Source organism: Ylistrum balloti, unplaced genomic scaffold (assembly GCF_031769215.1).
Source record: "Ylistrum balloti isolate Yb309-2 unplaced genomic scaffold, AGI_CSIRO_Ybal_v1 Utg370918, whole genome shotgun sequence".
NCBI lineage: Eukaryota > Metazoa > Mollusca > Bivalvia > Pectinida > Pectinidae > Ylistrum > Ylistrum balloti.
Genome location: NW_026782520.1, coordinates 72750 through 100525, shown reverse-complemented (window position 1 = coordinate 100525; position 27776 = coordinate 72750). Strand labels below are relative to the sequence as shown.

The 27776-nt window shown below is 34.7% G+C and overlaps 1 protein-coding gene across 2 annotated transcripts; it reads right to left on the bottom strand.

Moving 5' to 3' along the window:
* Nucleotides 1-2929: 2929 nt before the first annotated feature.
* Nucleotides 2930-27554, bottom strand: LOC132559465 (cystathionine beta-synthase-like). 2 transcript variants are annotated; one of them, XM_060224083.1, is made up of 15 exons: nt 27371-27554; nt 27029-27135; nt 26164-26298; nt 25914-25993; nt 24986-25120; nt 24453-24522; nt 23441-23532; nt 20118-20243; nt 19634-19718; nt 19163-19274; nt 18356-18436; nt 11660-11794; nt 9960-10068; nt 8097-8202; nt 2930-6209 (listed from the first exon to the last, which is right to left on the bottom strand). In XM_060224083.1, the coding sequence occupies exons 1-15, from the start codon at nt 27493-27495 to the stop codon at nt 6100-6102; spliced, it is 1608 nt and encodes a 535-aa protein (XP_060080066.1). In that variant the 5' UTR covers nt 27496-27554; the 3' UTR covers nt 2930-6099. The 2 variants fall into 2 exon arrangements, with proteins under 2 accessions (XP_060080066.1, XP_060080067.1); XM_060224084.1 differs by having other exon boundaries at nt 8118-8202.
* Between the last annotated feature and the right edge of the window lie 222 nt (nt 27555-27776).

The window sequence follows — 27776 nt, the reverse complement described above, 5'->3', positions numbered from 1 at the left end:
ATGGTGTAGTATCGCTGACGAGTCCTAGAAGAACGAAACAGCTCTATAGTGTAGCATCACTGACTAGTCCTAGAAGGACGAAACAGCTGTTTGGTGTAGTATCACTGACGAGTCATATATAGACGAAACATCTGTATGATGTAGCATCACTGACGAGTCCTATATGGACGAAACATCTGTATGATGTAGCATCACTGACGAGTCCTATATGGAGGAAACATCTGTATGGTGTAGCATCACTGACGTGTCCTAGAATGACGAAACAGCTGTATAATGTAGCATCACTGACGAGTCCTATATGGACGAAACATTTGTATGATGTAGCATCACTGACGAGTCCTATATGGACGAAACATCTGTATGATGTAGCATCACTGACGAGTCCTATATGGACGAAACATCTGTATGATGTAGCATCACTGACGAGTCCTATATGGACGAAACATCTGTATGATGTAGCATCACTGACGAGTCCTATATGGACGAAACAGCTGTATGATGTAGCATCGCTGACGAGTCCTATATGGACGAAACATCTGTATAATGTAGCATCACTGACGAGTCCTATATGAACGAAACATCTGTATGATGTAGCATCGCTGACGAGTCCTTTATGGACAAAACCTCTGTATGATGTAGCATCGCTGACGAGTCCAATATGGACGAAACATCTGTATTATGTAGCATCGCTGGCGAGTCATATATAGACGAAACAGCTGTATGATGTAGCATCACTGACCAGTCCTATATGGACGAAACATCTGTATGATGTATCATCGCTGACGAGTCCTATATGGACGAAACACCTGTATGATGTAGCATCGATGTCGAGTCCTAGATGGACGAAACACCTGTATGATGTAGCATCGCTGACGAGTCCAATATGGACGAAACATCTGTATTATGTAGCATCGCTGGCGAGTCATATATAGACGAAACAGCTGTATGATGTAGTATCGCTGACGAGTCCTATATGGACGAAACAGCTGTATGATGCAGTTGAATTTATTTATTGGATGTACTGTATCTTATTAAAAATGTATGTCTAGTGGAAAATCATCGAATAAGGTCGTTTAATGAGAACAACGCGAACATCCATTCAGTACAGAAAGGTCGTGTACCCCGCACCCGAGTGCATATGGAGACGGACGAATGTTGTATACCTGAACTTGGTTGATAACGAATATGATAATCATTGATAGTACACGAAAGTCTCTGGTAAAAAACTTTTATATCAGTAAAATTAACCGTATATAATCCTACCTTTACCTTTTTTCCAGATTCCTGGCATATGCACATAAGTAAACCTAGTATGAAATAAGGTATTCATCACTCGGGTGATAGAGCGCGCTTCTTTGGTTCAGTTGTTAAAGCACTGGATTCTCACGCCGGACATCTGGATCAAATTGGAAACCATTTCGTATGGCCCAAATACGTTTATAAATAGGGTCTGTGGCTCTATTACGTTATCTCTTCTGATCAGCGATATACGCATCCATATTGGGTGCTTGTATAGAACAAGCGTAATTTCATACTTTCCTCGTTTTATCGTCCTGTTAACAGCTAGTGTTATTTGGGGCGGGGTCTCCTTGTTGCAGCTGGTGGTTACTACTCAGACCCATATGCGGATCCTGAGGGGTACATCCGGCACGCAACACCTCTAAAATTCTCTGGACGTCCGTCACCACACCTGTAAAGGCTTACCGTAATAAAGTGCTTAAAATCACTTAAAATAACTGAACCGAGGACAACATTTATAAGCATTAAATAAATAAACAAATACACCAATAAATATTACCCGTGAGAAATTTTACTGACAATATAATTTATTTTACTTCCTGCAGACTTATATATCTGCATTATCCATCTTTCCTTTGTTTTCTTTCTATCGTTTACTTACTGCCATAAAATACGTGTTAAGAAGAGCCCTTTTAATTTGAAAAATTAAAATTAAATTCATCATAACATGTGAACATCATACGGGAGGACCGTCTCAACACATTAATCACAATTAGAGTCAAGCAAATGTATACTAATATGGACTGTGGGTTGGGAATTCGTTTCGTTTCCTTAAGAGACGTTATTTTGTTTGAAAAACTTGTCGATCGACGTCTGTAATCCAGAAGCCTTCTCCATTTTGAAAATGTGCACATTAACATTAAAATAGGAAACGTTGAAATGATAGTAAGAAGTAGAATAGTATGCCGTGTATAAAGTTCCGGAATGCAATGCACTAGGCCTAGTTTTTTATTTATCAAAAATATTAGATATTTATTTTCAGCCTTTGTTTTGTAATTTTGTCCGACATACTCTATGCACGGATTTTTTTATGTGTAAGCACGGGCTTTTTCTTTCTATGGAAGCTACGCCGCTGTATAAAAATTAGCCCTTAATCGTGATACAGGTGTGATACGGAGGTGACCTTCAAATCACAAAACACAATGCCCAAATGTGGAAGTCCAGCGAGGGATTTGAAGTAATCAGTATATCAGGGGAATATACTAGTGAAATTATTATTCAACGGTTCAATGAACAAAGGAAACATACGTGTACAATTTTTAAAAAATCCAACTCGGACAGGGGGAAATAGACCGTTTACTCCCTCTCAGTACCAACTTACTTACCAAACTCTTATGTCAGAATGCGAGGCGGACTCCTGTCATCCATTTGTGTTTCTAGTCTGAATGGACAACATAAGGTGGGAAAGAGCAACCTGTGTGTGATTTTAAAAAACAAAGTCCATTTGTACTAAGAAAATAGCAATCTTCCATTGGCAGACAAAGTCAGATATTCATTTTTTTTGTCAAGTCTCAAAATCTACGGGGCAAAACTGGAGACCAAGGGAAACTGAAATTTGGAGAACTTTGTCAAAAAAGAACTTTTATATTATACCAGGAAAATATGAAATAAACGACACATCACACTCACAGTAAGTAATATGATATATTTTATTTCCAATGAATTCTGATAATTTTATCCTTGTATTTCTCTAGACCCCAAAAGATGAACAAAAATATGTTTAGATTATAACATAATATGCAACAGACAGTATAAACAGCATTCTAAACACTTTGTCACCCAAAAAACATGTTGAAAAGTACAAAGTTGACACTTCAAAATAAATCAAAATAACGAGATTCTAAAAGATATAATTTCATCAAAAACAGAAAATTTTATTTATTGTTCAAAATGAAATCACGACAAAAATTATAAAAAATTTATGCGTATATATCCATACTTAAACAGTATCAGATACATGAGATTCAAACATATACATGAGTAAGGAAAAAAGGCCTAGGACCCTAAACAGCTCAATAATTTATTTGTTTTCTAATTATGTCAAATAAAGTAAATAATAAGAAAATAAATCATAAGTGCCATAAACTTTAAAATATTAAATGTGATAAAAACAAGTGTACAGATTATTTCCGATTTGAAAAAAAAAAAAAAAAATTGTAATCCAGCATAAACCTTTCTAAAGGCATTGGTTTTTCTTCATACAAATTGTCTTAAATATGATTTTCAAATACCAAAGATGGTTCTGAACGTCCAGAAGTTATTTTGATTAGAAAAGAAATCCAAATTATATACATAACCAGGGACCAAAATGAAACTTAAAGTAGTGAACCAGGATTGACAATCAATTACACTACAAACAATTTGATGATAACATTAAATATAAAAAAATAAACCTCTAAGTAATATGATTGTTTACAACTTAACCACATTAGAAGAAACTGATGATTTTTGGAGCAGTGATCATCCCACATACAGACTCTGAATCACAATCTGTACATTTGTGAAATAATTGTCAATTCATGAACAGTTATTTGACTAACCATTTCAAATGACTGAAGAGCTTGGTATAATGAGGAAAGAAAAACATATCAATAATATATAGCTTAAGATGGAGTAATATTTCAGTGACACTGTATAAGCCAACACATGTAAACTGATAAATCTATTATTTACATTTTATTTTTTAATTATCTCCCTTTAGTGGAACTCTTGCATTGTTAAATTCAATGCCAATGTCTTATTTCCCATAGAACAATAGCATTCATATACAAACACTTGTGTTGTACATAATTATTTACTATTGCAACAGAGGTCATTATCAACAGCAATGCCTCTGTTAGGTTTCAAACATTGCACGTCTTGCTTACTGGTCGCATGATCAACTAATGAACCTTTAAATTAGTTCTCTCTAGCCAAGTGGTATATTGTGGCTATAGTTTACCAGGGTCACATACTATCCTTTCAGGAATTTACTTGTCCTTGTGTTGCCAGGGGTTACAGCGATACAACACAAGGGTGCCAATGTATCAGATCTCATTATCTATTTCAATGCCTCTAATAGGATTCGAACCTGGGACCCCTGGTTTACTAGTCCGATGCTTAACCAATCAAACTATGAGAAGTTCCATCTAGCCGAGTGGTATATTGTGGCTAATACTAAGGTTACATAATGATTACTAGAATGTCAGGCTGGAATATGATGTACTTATATAGATATGCTCTATTAACAGGGTTAAATCCCTACCAGGATAGATAAACTTACTGTCCCTGGTACAAACAGTGATTATAGGTCTACAAAACGGGATGTTATTATCACGAGTAACAAAAATTAAATACATGAAATGTTTTGGGATCTAGAAGATTAATTATTTAACAAGAGTGCCGTGGACACAATATACGCCACCACAAAATATGAAGATAAAGATAAAATGGCATAAATCTTTCAAAAATCAGTGAACCGTAAAATCGCCCCTTCATGCACATCTACCCATTGTAGTAGTGACATTGAGCAAGTTACATGAAAATCTGATGATTAGTTTAGGAGAAGTTGCATTCACAAGAAATGGATGGCAGGACATAGGGACGGACAGACGGAGAAGATGACGCCAATATACGACCGCCTTTGGCTGCGTATTAAAACTACAAAGTGTCATTTGAGGAAGTATAAATGATATATAGGCTGGTGATATTACTGTCATTGTGATTAGAAAACATCGAGATTCTTCACACGGAAATTTTCCTCTGTCACAAAATCAGCCCTTAAAATTAATATACGGAAACCAATTTTTTTCATACATAATTTACCTTCATGAATTTTACTATCAAAACAAATCAACCTATTCACTGCAAATTAACACAGGAATAGAAATACCATGATTATAGCATGTTATAGTCTGTTTTGTGGAAATAGAATGCAGTGAATTGGTTTTGATGCAAAAATCCCCAAAAATTTGAAGCCAATACAGAATTTTTTAATTGGCTTACAATGTATCAATCACAGATCATATTGAATATTTTTCTAAATGTCATGTAACATTCTAAAATCAAAAATCAAAAATCACAAATAAACTCAACGATAAATACAGGTGATTACTTATTGTAATCAGTCATGTAACCATGGAAACCGTTCATTATGTCCACATCAAAATCTTTTGGTTAATCATGCAGCATATCCACTCCAAAAATTTAAACCCTCAGCTGTAATATTTACTCAAAACTGCAATAAACTGTTTATCCATACATCGTAATCACAGTTTAAGCAACATACACACATATTTTGTAATGAATGAACTGATAAAGCAGCAGATGTTAAAAATACAATCTGTTCTATACTTTAACCTATAGACATAAAATATTGCATGTTTAATTCACAAAATACCTTATTCATATATTGTAAATATTGCTATTTTTTAAGGTTCAAATTTTTGCAGGTGTAGGAAAAGCTTGAAGCAAAATGGATGAATGGAAATCACAACACAGATTGTAGTTTTATCTTATGTAATAATTTTTTTTTTTTTTTTGCAATCTTATTCATCAATGAAAATAAGCAAAAAATAGATTTCCTTCAAAAGAAAGAGAAAATAAAAAGACTTGCTGTATTTGACCAAGTGTTCATGTGAAATTGAGCCTTAAACAGCTAGATTTTGCACTGGTACCCTATCACATTCTGTTACTATCCTATCAAATTCTGTAACCATTTTTTTTTTCAAACATGGTAAATTTAATTCATGAATTTTGTAAAGTGAAATCCTCATAATTCCTCACAAACTCTACAAACATTCTAAAGTTGGTGTAATCTCTTTAGGTTTCCATGTCCTGGGTGTGTTGCTTAGTGATGAAGTTCAGAAGATCGATCCGGGTTGCTATGCCGAAAATCATCTGTTTCTTTGACATTTTATTTGGTCCTTCATCTGTGGACGAAACGAAATATAAAATCTCACCATATTTATCAAAATAATATGGATTTTATAATAACTGTCTTAACTAACCTGGGGGGAGTTTGCTTCAGGTGTATACAACCAAAGTGTCTTAACTAACCTGGGGGGAGTTTGTTTCAGGTGTCTACAACCAAAGTGTCTTAACTAACCTGGGGGGAGTTTGCTTCAGGTGTCTACAACCAAAGTGTCTTAACTAACCTGGGGGGAGTTTGCTTCAGGTGTCTACAACCAAAGTGTCTTAACTATCCTGGGGGGAGTTTGCTTCAGGTGTGTACAACCAAAGTGTCTTAACTAACCTGGGGGGAGTTTGCTTCAGGCATGTACATCCAAAGTGTCTTAACTAACCTGGGGGGAGTTTGCTTCAGGTGTCTACAACCAAAGTGTCTTAACTATCCTGGGGGGAGTTTGCTTCAGGTGTGTACAACCAAAGTGTCTAACTAACTTGGGGGGAGTTTGCTTCAGGTGTATACAACCAAAGTGTCTTAACTAACCTGGGGGGAGTTTGCTTCAGGCATCTACAACCAAAGTGTCTTATGATGTTTATTTTGTTACACTCAAATATATTTACAGGAAGGTAATAAAGAATTTTGATTTTTTGTAAAAAAAAAAAAAAAAAAAAATTCACAAAATGCAGGAAGTAGGGTTATCAATTGCAAGTCATTGGACTGAATTTGGGTAGATTTTGCAAACAAACAAACAAACAAGCAATGATAAAATTTATTTAACAAAGTAAACCTGTTATACCATGTAAGACAAGGTATCCGAGGTCACTTTACTGAACTTTGACAATAACATTAAGAACATATAAACATCATCCTGTCTTTCACATCCAAAACATGCCTGACTTCTTAGAAATACTGTGCTGCTCACATCTCTTTAACATTAATGGTAGTATATGACTGATGTGGTACATCTACTAATATCAGTTTACATAAAATGATGCAAAATCATAATAAACAACCCCTACTTTTTTCTGCAAAATGTTGAAAGTGATTAATTAGCAGAGAAGAAAGGGAAAGATAGGTTTTCATCAGGAATCTGTGACTGTGTCAGAATCTATTTCTCACAAGGTACGTGTGATTGTGTCAGAATCTATTTCTCACAAGGTACATGTGCTTGTGTCAGAATCTATTTCTCACAAGGTACCTGTGGCTGTGTCAGAATCTATTTCTCACAAGGTATCTGTGACTGTCAGAATCTATTTCTCACAAGAGACCTGTGGCTGTGAGAGAATCTATTTCTCATAAGGTACCTGTGACTGTGTCAGAATCTATTTCTAACAAGGAACCTATGGCTGTGTCAGAATCTATTTCTTATAAGGTATCTGAGACTGTGTCAGAATCTATTTCTCACAAGGTACCTGTGACTGTGTCAGAATCTATTTCTCACAAGGTACCTATGGCTGTGTCAGAATCTATTTCTCATAAGGTATCTGAGACTGTGTCAGAATCTATTTCCCACAAGGTACCTGTGGCTGTGTCAGAATCTATTTCTCACAAGGTACCTATGACTGTGTCAGAATCTATTTCTCACAAGGTGCCTGTGGCTGTGTCAGAATCTATTTCTCACAAGGAATCTGTGGCTATGTCAGAATCTATTTCCCACAAGGTATCTGTGGCTTTGTCAGAATCTATTTCTCACAAGGTATCTGTGGCTGTGTCAGAATCTATTTCTCACAAGGTACAAGTGGGTGTGTCAGAATCTATTTCTCACAAGGTACCTGTGGCAGTGTCAGAATCTATTTCTCACAAGATACCTGAGGCTGTGTCAGAATCTACTTCCATACCCACAGTAGAGAACCATAGACTATAGAAATCTAAGAAGCCAGGTTATGATTTTGGACGAGAAGACAGGACTCACCGTCCATAGATTTGTACGTACACTGACGCTGATCATGAACTACCAAGACGAAGTGATCGGTGTCCAACATGCGAGACAGCTGACCAAGAGAGATGTCCATCTTCACCTGCACACAAATATGTCAATAATCAGTTTTGTTGAAATTATACATATCAATCCATCATCACAACTCTTGACCTGATAATATTCAAACGTCATTGTGATCCCCACCCATGTTCATTTGTAAAATATATACATTTAACGTGAGCAATATGTATGGAAAACTAAAGTACTGAAACCATTTATTTTTTATGTTAAGTTTAAAATTCTGTTAAAAGTAATCAATGTAATAACAATTTTGTAACATAATACTGTAAATATTAAAATCAGCTTATACCTTTATATTCCCTTCTTTTACCCAATGTAATGATAGATTGTCACTTAATTTCAGTGATGCTGGATCAATCAATGATTCTATTACCTCTCAAGTATGACAGTGAAATGGTTTATACACAATAAAATACAATACAGCATCTAATAATCAGATAGATAAAATTGTAAGAAAGATACTGTCACTAAAACAAATCATAACTGGTGGTAGCACAATATCTCTTTGAACATTAGACTTCTAAAAACATTTTGGAGATTCACTATCATGGGCTTATTAGGGCTTTTGACCAACTGGTGAAAAGATCTATTGTTATTGTTCCATTTCTTATCATTATTATACTTATTCTCCTTCCACGATTGTGTGGTGTCTAAATTTCCGAATTGGTAAGAGATATGTTTATAGTCTTTTAATGGTCTCTTATATATTACTTCAGAAGATATTCTGTGCAAAGCAATCAGCCATTCAGGTCCCAGCTGCCTCATAAGATATTTGTGGAATTAGCTGATAATCAAACTTAAGAGAGTGGTTAAGATACAAAGTCTGCTACGCAAGTCTTTTAAAAAATATGATCATTCCTTTGAAAGAGTTGTGGAATGCGATCCTCAAGACCGTTTCAAGAAAACAGCCAATCAGGTAAGAGCACCATTTCTCTGGTTGATCAAATTTGAGTGAGGAGATTATGTAATGAGTTTACCAAGCAAATCACATCAAAAATTCATTTGTTCTTTAAAAAGATAATACGCAGAAAACATTCAGTAAAGGTGCTGAAAGATTTCAGCCAATCAGATCACAGCAGCCTCATTAAACTTGCACAGAATTTGCCGATAACCAAACTTGAACCAGGAATTAAGATAATAAATCTATAAAGCAAGTGTACCAAAACAATCTTATTATTCCATCATAAAATAATGTGCAGAAAGATTTCCCATAGAGTGACTAATGAAATCAGTCAATCAGGTCACAGCAGCCTCATTAAATATGTGTTGAATTCACTGTTAATCAAGCTTGGGCAAAGAGTTAAGATATCAAGGTTACCAACCAAGTTTCATCAAAATCCGACCAGTCCTTCAAAAGATATCATACGGAAAGCAGCATCTGGATTGATGTAAGGACAGACAGATGGAACCCATTTGAATATCCCCCACCAACTATGTTGGGCAGGGGACAACAAAGTGAGTAGGGGTTCACATAGGTGTAGAGTTTAGTGGTGTGATACATTGGTGTGAATCTTAACAAAATCTGTTCTGACGTTCAGGATATTACCTTTTACTTCCAAAATGGCCAAAGGTGACCTTTAACCTTGACCAAAATCTCAAGGAAGAATACGAACCAAATTTGTTTACGAATTCACCAGGTATCTCATATACATGGTAACCATGGAAACTAGAATAGATGGATAAACACACTCACACACAAAGACACAGAGACTAAGTGATTACTATATACCACTCTGATGAAAGGGATATAATTGTTGATCATCCAATCAGACTTACCTTTTTGAATTGCTTGTACATCACACGAGAGATTGGCTCAGCAGGTTTGACCTTTGACTTGACAACTTGTGCCATCATGTTGCCAACAGTAACCATCCCCATGATTTCACTGAAAGTAGACAACAGTATAGAGACTGATGTGGTTTACCAATACAGGTAGGTGGAATAATCTACTTTTACACTATGTATAATAAAGCTGATTAATTCCTTTAATGTACCTGCATGTACATTACCTGTAATCTACCTCTACATTACCTGTAATCTACCTCTACATCACCTGTAATCTACCTCTACATTACCTGTAATCTGTATGTACATTACCTGTAATCTACCTCTACATTACCTGTAATCTACCTCTACATCACCTGTAATCTACCTCTACATTACCTGTAATCTGTATGTACATTACCTGTAATCTACCTCTACATACCTGTAATCTATCTCTACATTACCTGTAATCTACCTCTACATTACCTGTAATCTATCTCAATATTACCTGTAATCTACCTCTACATTACCTGTAATCTACCTCTACGTTACCTGTAATCTACCTCTACATTACCTGTAATCTATCTCTATGTTAACTGTAATCTACCTCTACATTACCTGTAATCTACCTCTACATTACCTGTAATCTACCTCTATGTTAACTGTAATCTACCTCTATGTTAACTGTAATCTACCTCTACATTACCTGTAATCTACCTCTACATTACCTGTAATCTACCTCTACATTACCTGTAATCTACCTCTACATTACCTGTAATCTACCTCTACATTACCTGTAATCTATCTCTATGTTAACTGTAATCTACCTCTATGTTAACTGTAATCTACCTCTACATTACCTGTAATCTACCTCTACATTACCTGTAATCTACCTCTATGTTAACTGTAATCTACCTCTATGTTAACTGTAATCTACCTCTACATTACCTGTAATCTACCTCTACATTACCTGTAATCTATCTCTATGTTAACTGTAATCTACCTCTATGTTAACTGTAATCTACCTCTACATTACCTGTAATCTACCTCTACATTACCTGTAATCTACCTCTACGTTACCTGTAATCTACCTCTACGTTACCTGTAATCTACCTACATATGTTAACTGTAATCTACCTCTACATTACCTGTAATCTACCTCTACACCACCTGTAATCTACCTCTACATTACCTGTAATCTACCTGTAATCTACCTCTACATCACCTGTAATCTACCTCTACATCACCTGTAATCTACCTCTACATCACCTGTAATCTACCTCTACATTACCTGTAATCTACCTCTACATTACCTGTAATCTACCTCTACATTACCTGTAATCTATCTCTATGTTAACTGTAATCTACCTCTATGTTAACTGTAATCTACCTCTACATTACCTGTAATCTACCTCTACATTACCTGTAATCTACCTCTACATTACCTGTAATCTACCTCTACATTACCTGTAATCTACCTCTACATTACCTGTAATCTACCTCTATGTTAACTGTAATCTACCTCTATGTTAACTGTAATCTACCTCTACATTACCTGTAATCTACCTCTACATTACCTGTAATCTATCTCTATGTTAACTGTAATCTACCTCTATGTTAACTGTAATCTACCTCTACATTACCTGTAATCTACCTCTATGTTACCTGTAATATATCATCAATGTTACAGTCTGTTGGTGTTGATAGCTTACCCTGTCTCACTGACCACTGGTACCTGGTCAAATCCTTCCTTGTTGAGTAAGTCAAGCGTGTCCTGGATAGTGACTGTGGGAGTCACGGTCAGAGGAGCTCTTAGATCTAAGGCACTTACATTGATGTCCCACCACCTGTCAAATCAAAACAACCATTTTATTTAAATTCTCTTTGTCCATATTCTAAACATGTTTCAAATTTTGTAAGTTCAATTGATATCCTACATAATGTCAAAAGTTTATCTTAAAATTTGAACAAAGTGTAAACATTTAAAAGAATGCTATTTTTTTTCAGTTTTAACTGAAATTGTAATGAAAATGTAACAAAATTTAATACAAAACATTACCATTCAGAATTTGCTATTTTCACAAATTTATTTCTATAAATAAACATCAGCCGTTTCTATTTCTATGATTATTGAAAAGCTTGCAGGACATTTGTATTGTAATGTGGTGTGGTTAGTCATTTAAGCTTGTTGAGGATGTGAATACACAAAACACATTTTTCCTGATGAAATGTTAAAATTTGCACTATGAATGATGGGTGATGGTGCCTCAGCATTTTTAGAAGGATGAACTCAGGTGTGACAAACTAGTGAAACCAAGGCCGTGTTTGATGTCTTCAGCTACATCAATAAGATATTGACTTTTATCAAGGTCTTCGAAAAGCAAAATAAGGATTTTTTAAGGATTTGGGATGAAGTTTATAAGTGAAAAGTTTGAACTCTACCACACCGCCAAATAAAAGGAGGGGGATAGGGGTATTCTACCATAAGCATTAAAAATATTTCATTGAAATATGCAATTTCAAGGATATCAAAACCAGAGAAAATTCTATTCCATATATGGAATTTTTGAGTACCAAACATAAGAAAAAATTGTGTTGTCAACTTGTCTGCTATTCCTACATCAACCAGTTATTTTAACAAGTAACTAACCTTTTTAACACATCAGGCTTTCAAATAACCTGCCTTTTTATTTTTATAACAGCTCATTTTAGAATACTTCAAATGTTATAGACACTAAAATATCAGTAGTCTCACTCAGAAAGACTCTTGTTGTCTGTACAGGCAAATGCAATGTAATCAAGCACCTGGTTGACTGAGACAACAATTATAAATTATGTGGTACAACCATGTACTGATATATTAGGATCAAAATTTGTGACACAAAATAATTAAATCTATATATATTTTAAGTTATAACACATATCTAAAAACATTTTCATGGCATAATTGATCAATTTATTTTGAGAAGAGCTAGTATCTGTGATATCAGTTTCTATAAGATAAGATTTGGAACAGGTTACTCTATTTTCATTCTATTAATATGTGTTATCAATAATTCATTCACTCTTTCTAAGACGATGTTAATGAGATGTTATCCAAAACATACTTAGTCATTAAAATAAAGACTTGCAAGTAATATAATTAAAAGTTAGAAAAATTTCAAAATGTGTTTCCACAATTATTTTGATAGAAAACTTTTCACTGCAAAAAATCTGACATAAAAAGTCAGCACATTCTTCACAGTGAGTGGTTTCTTTAAAGGTTTTTCTCGTTTGAAACACCCATTATTCAAAAACATGAAAAACAAGTTCTTTTACAATAAGCTTGAGGTTAAAACATAAAATTATTGAACTGTGAACTGACATTAGATTGAGCAATGCTATAAAGTTTTGATTTTGTGGTTAATTCCTAAAAAGAGGCCCAATTGGCTTGTATCCCTCACCTGGATAATTAGGTCAATAATTTTAAAACTTTACATTTCTTTAGAAGGAAAACATTTCCCCTGATGAGCCTCACCCCACAGATACAGCTTCAAATTCCCTAGGGGTGGGGACAGAGATCAGTTGTTAATCTCTTAATATCAAGTAATGCTATTAAGTTAAGGAATGGTAATATCAATGGCTTAAAAGATATAATCTGTCCTAAGGTGGGACCAAATTATAAATTATGGTTGTGTTTTATCTCCTGATGGTCAGCAATGCTATATTTATTCAGTGGGGATCACAACTATTGAAAAAAACCAAAGATCCAAATGAATTATTAATGATGCAAAGCAATGATATGAAAATAAACTAAATCTACATGGTATTAGATTTTCCCTGTTGGGCCCTGCCTGTTTGGCCCCAAGGGGCCAAAACCCACGCTTTATACAAAACTGATTTCCCTTCACCCAAGCATGCTTCAGCCAAAGTTTAGACAATATCCTGCAATTCCTGAAGAACAAGATAGATTTTCCCTATTGGGCATTGCCCCTTTAACCCCAGGTGGCCTAAACCCAAGGTTTATACAAAACTGATTTCTCTTCACCCAAGCATGCTTCAGACCAATTTTGGACAATATCCTGCAATTCCCAAAGATCAAGATAGATTTTAAAGAAATTGACTGGTTTCCCCTTCTGGGCCCCGTCCCTCAGGCCCCAGGTGGCCAACATTCACCAAATACACAAAAATGGTTCCTCTTTTCCTAAAAACGCTTCGAACCAAATTTGATTAAAATCTGCTCAGTCGTTCATGAATAATTGAATAATATAGTAAAAGTTGACAGGCGACGGACAACGGACAGACGCTGCGGTATTTCTATAGGCCACTTGGCCCTTTACGCCAGGTGAGCTAAAATCAGATTCAAATTCGAAAGAAATACAATGATATGATGTTTAAACTGAGTTATATAAGAGAAATAAAAAAAGTCGATGAACAGAAAAACCATTAAGCGTAAAGCATCATATTTCACATAATGCCAATACTTATACATACCACGGACAACTTAAAGACAAAAAAAATAGTTGTCATGTCGTCAGCAGATTCTGATACCGTCACAAACGGGTAAAATGTTCACTAAGTGATTTACATAGATTGTGTAACTATGTAACAATTATCAAGTTTGGTTGAAGGTGGACATGTATGTTTTGAGCAACGAACAAAAATGCAAAATTTAAAAATGAAATACTGACAATCAAATTTTTAACTCTTCAGCTGCAGAATTGAAATGTGGAAATTCAAATTTTATTATACACATAAGTATTTGTGTTAATGGTTTGCAACATAAACTTCCATCAAGAATATTAATTTTTCACGCTGTTTTTAAAGATGTAACACAGTCACTATAATCAGACTCCTTGACAATAAAATCTAGAAAAAACCATTATCTGTTTTATGACTCCTGTACTAATCAAATCCATTTTCCATGAAACTTTTTCGCAAATCGTGAAAATTCAAACCTTTACAATACAAGAATTTGAACGTAACTCTGAACCCTGTACATTTTTGTTTGAAATTTCAAAAAGTTCTAACACAACTGAGATCATCAAAACAGTTTATAGCAAAAACCCTTGTAGGTTCATCCCAGGATTGTGGTCATGTTTGTTGTTTAAAATTTGCTCGATCGGATTTGAAATGCCAGAAAAGGCCTATGATAATTTATAAATAAGGTGATGAACAGGAAGAGACAGAACAGAACATTCAAAACAGGTGAGGAGCTTCAACAGAATATACTGTCGTGCTAAATTGTTAAGTAATGGAGAAAACGGGTATTTACCTGCCACTGTATGCAAAAAAAAATAAATAAAAAAATGATTACATTAATTGTGAACAATTCCGTTTCAATACAACAGCTATCTTCTTTTCTTTGTAATTGTACAAAATTTACCTTCTTTTTTTTGTAATTGTACAAAATTTAACTTCTTTTCTTTGTAATTGTACAAATTTAACTTCTTTTCTTTGTAATTGTACAAAATTTATCTTCTATTCTTTGTAATTGTACAAAATTTATCTTCTTTTCTTTGTAATTGTACAAAATTTAACTTCTATTCTTTGTAATTGTACAAAATTTAACTTCTTTTCTTTGTAATTGTACAAAATTTAACTTCTTTTCTTTGTAATTGTACAAAATTTAACTTCTTTTCTTTGTAATTGTACAAAATTTATCTTCTATTCTTTGTAATTTTACAAAATTTAACTTCTTTTCTTTGTAATTGTACAAAATTTTTCTTTTCTTTGTAATTGTACAAAATTTAACTTCTTTTCTTTGTAATTGTACAAAATTTACCTTCTTTTCTTTGTAATTGTACAAAATTTACAATTGTACAAAATTTAACTTCTTTTCTTTGTAATTGTACAAAATTTAACTTCTTTTCTTTGTAATTGTACAAAATTTAACTTCTTTTCTTTGTAATTGTACAAAATTTAACTTCTTTTCTTTGTAATTGTACAAAATTTAACTTCTTTTCTTTGTAATTGTAAAAATTTAACTTCTTTTCTTTGTAATTGTACAAAATTTACCTTCTTTTCTTTGTAATTGTACAAAATTTACCTTCTTTTTTTTGTAATTGTACAAAATTTAACTTCTTTTCTTTGAATTGTATTTAACTTCTTTTCTTTGTAATTGTACAAAATTTAACTTCTTTTCTTTGTAATTGCTTCTTTTCTTTGTAATTGTACAAAATTTAACTTCTTTTCTTTGTAATTGTAAAAATTTAACTTCTTTTCTTTGTAATTGTACAAAATTTAACTTCTTTTCTTTGTAATTGTACAAAATTTATCTTCTATTCTTTGTAATTGTACAAAATTTATCTTCTATTCTTTGTAATTTTACAAAATTTATCTTCTATTCTTTGTAATTGTACAAAATTTATCTTCTATTCTTTGTAATTTTACAAAATTTAACTTCTTTTCTTTGTAATTGTACAAAATTTACCTTCTTTTCTTTGTAATTGTACAAAATTTACCTTCTTTTCTTTGTAATTGTACAAAATTTAACTTCTTTTCTTTGTAATTGTACAAAATTTAACTTCTTTTCTTTGTAATTGTACAAAATTTAACTTCTTTTCTTTGTAATTGTACAAAATTTACCTTCTTTTCTTTGTAATTGTACAAAATTTAACTTCTTTTCTTTGTAATTGTACAAAATTTACCTTCTTTTCTTTGTAATTGTACAAAATTTAACTTCTTTTCTTTGTAATTGTGCCAAATTTACCTTCTTTTCTTTGTAATTGTACAAAATTTACCTTCATTTCTTTGTAATTGTACAAAATTTACCTTCTTTTCTTTGTAATTGTGCCAAATTTACCTTATTTTCTTTGTAATTGTGCCAAATTTACCTTATTTTCTTTGTAATTGTGCCAAATTTAACTTCTTTTCTTTGTAATTGTACAAAATTTACCTTATTTTCTTTGTAATTGTGCCAAATTTAACTTCTTTTCTTTGCAATTGTACAAAATTTAACTTCTTTTCTTTGTAAAAGTACAAAATTTACCTTCTTTTCTTTGTAATTGTACAAAATTTACCTTCTTTTCTTTGTAATTGTACAAAATTTACCTTCTTTTCTTTGTAATTGTACAAAATTTACCTTCTTTTCTTTTTAAAAGTACAAAATTCACCTTCTTTTCTTGAAATAATATTTACATCCTTTTCTTTGTACAGTATCAATTGCAAAAAATGTTAAAAAACAAACACCCAAACAACTAATTGCCCAGACAGACAATGAAGCAATGGCTAGCACAGACAGAAACGGAGTACAATCACGTGTAGATATAGAGTATATACATAACAAGCCAGTATCAGGCCAGGTAACCCTAGTGTCTTTGACTTCTTAACTGATCAAACCCTTAAGATTTTATATGTAAAGTCACCATTTTCTTTGCTTTTTATTTCCAATTTTACTGATTTTTCATGTTTTAAATATTAAAGTTATCTCCCTTGTTAACAACTAACGCCCAGGATGTATTCAGGTAGTAATCTTTGTATAATATGAGAAAAACACTTCAAAAAGTGAACAATCAAGTCACAATTTATATTGGAAAAATATCTAGCATCTTACAAGAAATAATGTCAGAATTTAAGATCTGATCAAAAGTTCTCTTAGTGGCTCGTCCCTGATGTATCTTACATACAACTATATTAAGAGAGAAAAGATACAAATTTCAACGCTAATTTGTACCAATCATTTGTGGGTTAAGACTGTCCCACATCAGAAAACACCTATAATTTGTCCTGTATACCTTATTTCATATCCACTAGACAATAAAACTATAACATTATGCAAAATTTCAAAACTTCAATATTTGCAGTGTTTGGGATACTTGCAGTTCTAGCATACAGCGTTCCAAAATTCATTGAGATGAAACTCAACACACCAAATATAGTGAGATTTTTTTTTTTTTTTTTTTTTTTTTGCATTTTTATCTTTTTAAAAGCATCTGCCTGTTTTTGTGCCCGAGTGTAAGCATCACCTTCCATGAAAATACCTTGTTCTTGTTTACAATGTGCATCACATTTCAAAAAAAAAATTCTAAAAATTATACGCATGTTTTAATACTCAACTCCTAATACCACGATCAGAGCATTTAAAAATCTTAAAGATATAAAGACACTGTACATTTAAAACCGAATGTTAAATTTTAAGTAAAAAGGATGAAAATTATTCCAAATGTTTTAACTCGACTTTATTTATATAGCATTAAAAGTGATTTTCAGTTAATGAAAAACTTCATAAATGTATCCTGTGCAAACCTTCCTTAATAGAAGCCAAAATTCCTTGCAAATGGAAAAACATTTAGTATTCAGAACTTAAGCAACGTTTATCAATAACTCACGATTAATATGGACAATATTGGTATGCAAAGTTAAAAGACAAATATGTAACAAATACAAGCTTTATGTATCAGTGACATCCTTTGTCATGTAACACTTACTTGCCATCTGAGGGTGTGACTTTTTTCTCATTCTCCAAGAAATCTCTTTGGCTCATCCAATCATCACTGAGGAACTTGGTCCTACAACCAATCAAAAAACACCTTTATTTATCGTCAGTTTTACCCTCAGAAAATAAACTTTTAAAGACAAAATTTGAGTGGAAGGCTTTCACATCCCTTGGGAGGTGGGGGATGAAAAGTGCATGATGAGGGGGGGATGAAAAGTGTAGCATGAGGTGGGGGATGAAAAGTGTATGATGAGGGGGGGATGAAAAGTGAAGCATGAGGTGGGGGATGAAAAGTATAGCATGAGGCGGGGGATGAAAAGTGTAGCATGAGGCGGGGGATGAAAAGTGTAGTATGAGACGGGGAATGAAAAGTGTAGCATGAGACAGGGGATGAAAGTGTAGCATGAGGCGGGGGATGAAAAGTGTAGCATGAGGCGGAGGATGAAAAGTGTAGCATGAGGCGGGGGATGAAAAGTGCAGCATGAGGCGGGGAATGAAACGTGTGGCATGAGGCAGGGGATGAAAAGTGTAGCATGAGACAGGGGATGAAACGTGTGGCATGAGGCAGGGGATGAAAAGTGTAGCATGAGGTGGGGTTAAGCTACAATAGATGTGAATCATTTTTGTTTTTATGGTATTAAACCAGAGTGATAAATGAAATTTAAAAAAACTAATTTTCTTTTGAATATATTTTCTTTCATGCTTAGAAGTATACTTGTATTATAAGGGAGAGAAATCTGTTTATCAATACAAAACTGTAACTCAAATTAATCTAATGAACTGAAGAAAAATGTATTACATGTAGTTACGGATGGAGTCAGGGAGGACTGCCACACAGGTCTGTCCTTCTTTCAGTCCAAAGTCTTTGATGGCCTTGATGGCTGTGTACATTGCGGCCCCAGAACTACCACCTGTACAATATTTAAACAACAGTACTACAATCAGTGATGTTCTCCGCAAGTCTGTCCTAAAACAATATTTTGATTCTAGATATTATTATACATAACCTTGTTTACTTAAAGATGTGCCTATTAATATACCTGACCACTTTCATTTCAATTCAATGCAAAGAAGTGGAGAGGTCCCTCCTCTCTGATGAGACGTCCTGACATTGTATATACTTACCACAGAGAAGTCCCTCCTCTCTGATGAGACGTCCTGACATTGTATATATATACTTACCACAGAGAAGTCCCTCCTCCCTGATAAGACGTCTCGACATTGTATATACTTACCACAGAGAAGTCCCTCCTCCCTGATATATACTTACCACAGAGAAGTCCTTCCTCCCTGATGAGACGTCTCGACATTGTAAAAGTTTCTTTGTCTCGGGTTTTGTACCATTTGTCTACCAACTGGAAAAAAAAAGACAATTACTTTCAAACCTGATACATTATAGTGTAAACTAACATTCTTTTTCCGCTACTAACTGTCAGACTTTCAGTTATATAACAAGTTTGTGCGGACTTACTTTCGCAAATTCTGAGCCACTATTGTCAAGATTTAAAAAACATGTTTAACCCCACTAGGAGCCATACATCCAACGACACATTTGGCCACCTCTTCAGGTGAGAACACTATAGAATGTTTAAGGGATACAGGTCAGTAATGACCTGTTCATAGACCAAAAATGAATTGTGCACATCTAGAGACCAATGAGAACAAACGTATGAAGTTTGAGAACGATCCATCCATTATTTCTGAAGATAATTGAAAAGTCCACAACCTGATGGATGTGGACTGATAATACTTACCAAACGGTCACAGACAGTTGGTATGAAGTCGTACCCAGTGCCCTCTACCTCATACGACGTCACGTCCGTCTTGTTGAGTTCCTCGGGCTCAGCCAGTATAGATCCTTCTGGGTCAACTCCGATTATCTGATATATATATATACAAGGTGGAAACATGAAGATCAGCACCGACAGGGACGAAGTCGTTCAGATCCCTGACCAAGAGCGCCTAGTCACGGTGAGATACCTCACCGACATTATATCGTAGAATGTTTAAGAGGCAATGGTCAAGATGAAGGAATCAACAGAAGAGGTGATAACAGCCGTATTAATTAAGTTCTTTCAAGGATATGGAGTCAGTGAATAAGACTATATGTTTCCATAGGAATGAAAGGAATACCAAAACTGAAAACAGTGAAATTCTGAAATCAGTTATCATGACTATTTGTTGCCATGGTAACCAAAGAAATAGCTAACCTTGAAACTCTTCCATAGTAGAAGACACAAACATAGACTGCTGGATTGTTACATGTAGAAAGTTTCACAGGGAGAACAGTTTTGAGATATACACCAGAAATGCTGTGATTTTTGTTTCCATGGTAACTATGAAAATATTGAAACTGAATACTGACCCATATTGAAAAGACACTACTAGATTGCTAGATGTATGTAGAAAGTTTCATGGCATTATCTTTGTCAGTTTTGGAAATATACACCAGAACAGCTGAAATCAGTGACAGACTATTTGTTTTCATCGTGACCTTGAAAACATTGAAGCTGAAAGTGCTCCATAGTATGGAACCTGTTTGTATATAGTATGCCAATCTTTGTTAGACAGGTGATAATGACCTAACTCAGATAAAAATAACATTCAAGGTCAGAAATATAACAACCTGACTGAGATAAAAATTACATTCAAGGTCAGATATATAACAACCTGACTGAGATAAAGATATCAGTCAAGGTCAAAAATATAACAACCTGACTGAGATAAAGATATCAGTCAAGGTCAGAAATACAAACAACCTGACTGAGATAAAAATATCAGTCAAGGTCAGGAATTAAATGACTTGAGCCAGATATAGATAACAAGAGTTCCTCGGAACTGTATGTGTTGCCTTCATAAAGTGTCACGGTCACCCAGAAATTGAACTGGATGTGCAACGATCAACCATAAAGTTGTAATACCAAATTTTATTTCTATAACTTAAAGGATAACCTAAAAAAGTCTGGAAAACAATATTCCCAGAGAATTTTCTAAGTTGAAAGGGGCATAACTCTGCCAAAAAGGGTCACAGACAGCCAGGAATCAAACTTAATCTGTACCCTTGCATCAAGAAGCCATATACCAAATTTTATTTCGATAACTCAAAGCATAAGCCAAAAAGTCTGGAAAACAAGTTCAAAGGGGAATTACTCTGCCAAGAAGGGTTACAGACAGCCGGGAATCCAATTTAATCTGTACCCTTGCATCAAGAAGCCATATGCCAATTTCATTTCGATAACCCAAAGCATTACTGAAACAAGAGGCCCATGGGCCTTAACGGTCATCTGACAAAAAGCAAGCCAAACCTAGAAAGTGGGTTGAGGTCATTCATTTGAACAAACTTGGTTGCCTCTCCAAGCATCTTACAGGCCCAATATCAGCACTCATGGACTTTTGCTTGTTGAGAAGAAGTCGTTTGTATATTTTAACATATTTGACCCCTGTGACCTTGAAAGTTGTTCAAGGTCATTCATTTGAATAAACTTGGTAGCCTTTCCTCCCAGCATGCTACAGACCCAATATCGGCACTCATAGACTTTTGCTTATTGAGATGAAGTCCTTTGTATATTTTAACATATTTGACCCCTGTGACCTTGAAAGTGGGCCAAGGTCATTCATTTGAACAAACTTTGTAGGGCTCCATGCCAGCATGCTATGGGCCAAGTATTAGCCCCCTAGGCCTTCTAGTATTTGAGAAGAAGTTATTTAAAGATTTTGACATATTTGACCCCTGCGACCTTGAAAGTTGTTCAAGGTCATTCATTTAAATAAACTTGGTAGCCTTTCCTCCCAGCATGCTACAGACCCAATATCGGCACTCATAGACTTTTGCTTATTGAGATGAAGTCCTTTGTATATTTTAACATATTTGACCCCTGTGACCTTGAAAGTGGGCCAAGGTCATTCATTTGAACAAACTTTGTAGGGCTCCATGCCAGCATGCTATGGGCCAAGTATTAGCCCCCTAGGCCTTCTAGTATTTGAGAAGAAGTTATTTAAAGATTTTGACATATTTGACCCCTGCGACCTTGAAAGTTGTTCAAGGTCATTCATTTAAATAAACTTGGTAGCCTTTCCTCCCAGCATGCTACAGACCCAATATCGGCACTCATAGACTTTTGCTTATTGAGATGAAGTCCTTTGTATATTTTAACATATTTGACCCCTGTGACCTTGAAAGTGGGCCAAGGTCATTCATTTGAACAAACTTTGTAGGGCTCCATGCCAGCATGCTATGGGCCAAGTATTAGCCCCCTAGGCCTTCTAGTATTTGAGAAGAAGTTATTTAAAGATTTTGACATATTTGACCCCTGTGACCTTGAAAGTTGTTCAAGGTCATTCATTTAAACAAACTTGATAGCCCTTCATCCCAGCATGCCACAGGCACAATATCAGCAATCTGAGCCTTTTGGTTATTGAGAAGAAGTTGTTTAAAGATTTTAACATATTTGACCCCTGTGACCTTTAAAGTGGGTCAAGGTCATTCATTTGAACAAACTTGGTAATCCTTTATCCCAGCATGTCACAGGCCCAATATCTACACTCTGAGCCTTTTGGTTAATGAGAAGAAGTTGTTTAAAGATTTTAACATATTTGACCCCTGTGACCTTTAAAGTGGGTCAATGTCATTCATTTGAACAAACTTGGTAGAGCTCCATGCCAGTATCCTCTGTGCCAAGTATTAGCCCCCTAGACCTTCTAGTATTTGAGAAGAAGTCGTTTGAATGAAAAGTTTACGGACGGCGCACGGCGCACGGCGCACAGGGCGCACGGCGGACGACGACGGACGAAGCATGATGACTATAGGTCATCGGACCCTTCGGGTCAGATGACCTAAAAAGGCCGGAAAACTTTCGAACGGACGCCAATGCGTGATGACGGACAAAGTGATCCCTAAGTGTCTGCCAGCTCTGCAGGCAACACAAAACGAAAACAGGAAGGTCAGAAATCTGAAAACCTGACCGAGATAAAGTTCAATGTCAATGACAGGACAGAAATAAAAACAAATGTCAAGAATGTTCATGAAATTGATGATAAAAGACTGTATATTACAGCGACACACCAGAAAAGCACCTACCTTACAGTTAGGACAGCGAGACTTGATTTTCCTTGCGATACCTGTGAGGGTCCCACCTGTTCCTGTGCCCATCACAACCATGTCTACTTTGTCTGAGTCACAAAACAAACCAGAATGTTAGAATCTGTTACCTGTATATGCTGGAGGTAAAGTTATTTCAGTCGAGGGATGATATTCAAGTACCTCATTCATGTAGATACTTTATCTATTTCCATTTTTAATTTCCCTCCCTTTTTGATTGCATGTCATAAAAAAGTGGATATGATGTCAATTTGATTATGACGTCACTCTACATCAAATGTCGTGTAAAGGTACCACTCAGATTTAAAGAAGATATTCCTGAGTAGATTTCACTTCATGTCATATGTATGAGAACCATCAGTGTAAAACGGACTATTTACCCTATTATGTATCTTCAACTTTAAACGAACTTGCAATGAATCATCACACAGCTGGCCTGTTTTGACACATCAGAAACCTATGTCATAACTTTGTGAGACAACATTGACTTACTTTCTGAATCACTTGGTATGTCAATCATGACATTTCGTTTTGAAACACTAAGGTTCATGACATTTATTTTTAAAACACTAAAGGTTCATAACATTTTCCTTTTAAAACACTAAAGGTTCATAACATTTTCCTTTTAAAACACTAAGGTTCATGACATTTTCCTTTTAAAACACTGAAGGTTCATGACATTTTCCTTTTAAAGTGCTAAAAGTTCATGACATTTCCTTTTAAAGAGCTAAAAATTCATGACGTTTCCTTTTTAAACACTAAATTTCATGACATTTTCCTTTACAAACACAAAAGTGCACTGATCTTTCTTTTGTCAGCTGTTGGTGACTATTTAAGTATTAACATACAACTACCTTTGCTAAAGTAAAGTTAGGCCAGATCCTGGTTTAGTTCAAGCAAGCCACAGAGGTAGTTCACCAGGGATTTACAATAAAAAAACAGCTGTACAGACTGCGTCAGTTACTAAAATAACATCTAGACTAGGACATACCATCAAGGGAATTCAAAATCTCCTCTCCTGTACCATCAAAGTGGGCCAGTGGATTGCTGGGGTTGCTGTACTGTAGAAATAAAATAAAAAGGTTTAATAAATATCAGCTGGGTTTAGAGAAGACATATTTTCACTCTGTTTTTTCTAGTCTTGTCATTCTTGACTATCAATGTCTGTATTGGTTTTGAAATGGAAAATGTATCTGATTTCATTTTCATTCACAATCAAACAAGTTTAAATTATTCATAAATAAAAACAGCTTTAGTTTGTTACCAGTACAGGATGGCTGATAAGTCTTATTCTGTGTAACATGCATCCCTTTCACATCCCCACTTCTTCCCCGAAATCAGCAAAATCAAAATAATTCATTATATTTTTAACAACCCATCAAATGCCAAAATGGTAAGGAGACCCAAACTGAGTGATGCGTCTGTCAACTTCAATCCAACTCAATGTCTGTTTCAGGTCGAATCAAATGACCTTTGATATAGTGATATATCAGGTATGTTCCCTTGTCTGACCGTGTTTCTTACCTGATCCAGGATGTGTGAGTTAGGAATCTCTTCCATCAGTCGCTTAGCAACCCCGATGTGAGATTCGGGAGAATCGAAGGCTGCTGATGTGGGTGTTCTCACAATCTCGGCTCCTAGAGCCCTCAGTACATCTACCTACAATATAAAGAGAACAGTTCATGTGAAAACAGCAAAATTCAAATTACACAAAACATCGCTCAGATAACCATAGCAACCGTTAGAATTGTGAAGCAGATTAGAATGATGTAGTTGATGTAGTGATACTAGGTACAGAGGTTTTTATTGTCCTTTTCTGTGTTATCTCACTACCACTAATGTAAACCTGGGTTTGTGCTCCACTGTTCTGTACTGGAGATTTGTATACATTTAAAACTGTCTTGAATTTTATATTTGAACTAAAAGTTATTTTTCCCTTTTAATTGTGTCATTAATCAGTTTGAAACCGAGGCGAAAGTTTCGCTGATAAACACATGATCTAACATGACGTTCCAATCATATGATATTTATATGTCTTTAAATTTTTCACTTTACCTGTTGTCTGTTGAGGTTAGATGAAAAACTTCTAATGAGTTTCATAAATCTTATATGAAATGGAAAAAATATAAGATTCTATTTATCCCAAAACTTTTATACTATTTGTGGAAACAGTATTTCATTAGACTAAAATGACCTTTAAACCAGCCATATTTTTACTTAATATCCAGTTACATATGACACCGTCCAGCTATAATGTTACGATAGAGACAACGGGAGCAATCTGCCAATCAAATCTCTGCTAGGTCATATTACATGTGTAATATCAGACGTGTATGTATTGGGTGTTATATAACGCAGATAGCAGGGTAGTTATGCGATAGTTATTAAAAAGAAGGATTTCTATACAGATAAAAGACAACCTATTTAACCGTTTTGGTTGGTTTTGTCTTACCTTCTCCATACTCATCTTTTCTGGCATAACAATTATACAGCGGTACCCCTTGACAGCTGCAGCCAGGGCAAGGCCAATACCTACAAATGATCAAAATCATGTTTACAGCCAGACCGATACCTACAAGTTATCAAAATCATGTTTACAGCCAGACTGACACCTACAAGTTATCAAAATCCTGTTATCATTCAGCCAGGCCTTTACTAAAAGTTATTTGAGATAGACAACTTCACTTCCTGTAAATAATTACCTGTATTTCCAGATGTCGGCTCTATCAGGACATCTCCCTGTTTCAGGATCCCCTTGGCTTCAGCGTCCTCCACCATTCTCAGTCCTATGCGATCCTTTACACTACCTCCCGCGTTAAAAAACTCACATTTTCCAACTGTATGATAACAAGACATTAACATATTGAATTACACTCCATGCTGGTCTAAATGAAGTTTACCAAAAATACTGAAATTACATGTAACAGTATTGAAATTAAAACTTTTGGATGTTTTGGGGGAAAACATTATGTACTAATTAATCATTGATGTAAAATGCAAATGTAAACATACACTCAGAATTAATTTTTTATGAGTTTACTCTAAGCTCTTGATGTTAATCGTTGCTAAAATTATTAATCGCTATTTCATGGTCCAGAAATAATCATATATCAAAATTCAATTTTTGAAAAAAAACAAAATTTTCAGGAAGTGTTTTAGTTATCTCCTTAAAATTTGTACACAATTTTAATTGGTTTGTATAATTGCTCATTAAGAAAACCGAATTGACAGAAAATTACCATCATTTGTAATTTTTCTTGTACATTGATATGATGTATTTCGTAACATTTAACAATAACAGTAACCAAGTACAAAATTCCACATTAGAACCAAGTCACCAATTTTCCTTCAAATCAATCTTGCTATTTCCCCTTTTAATAACTGAGAAACAAGCTCACAGCTTATATCAATTATCGTTGAAGAAATGTGTAATGGGTCTTACTGTGGGCAGATACCAGCAGACCCATGCAAAACTCATCTGGTCAAGCAGGCAATGCCATTCGATCTTATAATTTTATATAAACAGCTCAAAATCTATCATGTATTTTGTTGTACATATTAGCTTACAAAGACGACATTTGAGGCCCTCCTTCTGTGCAATTCTGTTGATCTGGATTAGTGGAGTATTGCCAATGTTTTCCAGCACTGTAGACATAAGCTTGGGACGCGGGGCACTGTCAACACACATTGAGGAAAATTTTCAATTTGATGGTAACAACTAAAAACATATGCAGTGTGATATCTTGACCAAGAAAAGCATATTGTCAAGACATTTCAAATTTTGTTTCCTTTTATGTAATGGCGCAGCAGGGACAAGCCCTACTTGTAACGTATTATTTTTACGAAATACAAAATTTGATCTAATTGACTGTTTACTGTTACATGATGATCTTGTCACATTCTACCTACAGAGGTACGTGTCTATGTGGCGACTCCTTCATTGACTTAGCATCATGGTAAGTACAAGTACTTGGGTGGTCTGGACGCTTCCATTGTCTGAACGGACTCTCAGCATTAGGAGTGCTACTGGACATATTTGTTAGGATGTGGCTACAAAGTCTCCCTTCAGCTTGTAATTACTTGTCGGACTTAGCAGTTCTAAAAACAGAAAACAAAATCAATAAATCACCATTTCATAAAAGGTACAATCATTTCAAAGTGTAAGTCATCATTTTTAGCTTCTCAAATCTCGGAAATTTTATTTAACAATCTTATTCTTTCCGGATGAGTTGAAATTTTCTCCAGTCAGGTCAGGAAGAAGCGGTTAGTATTGTTCTATGATTACATCCAGAAAAAATTAACCCTCTACACGTAG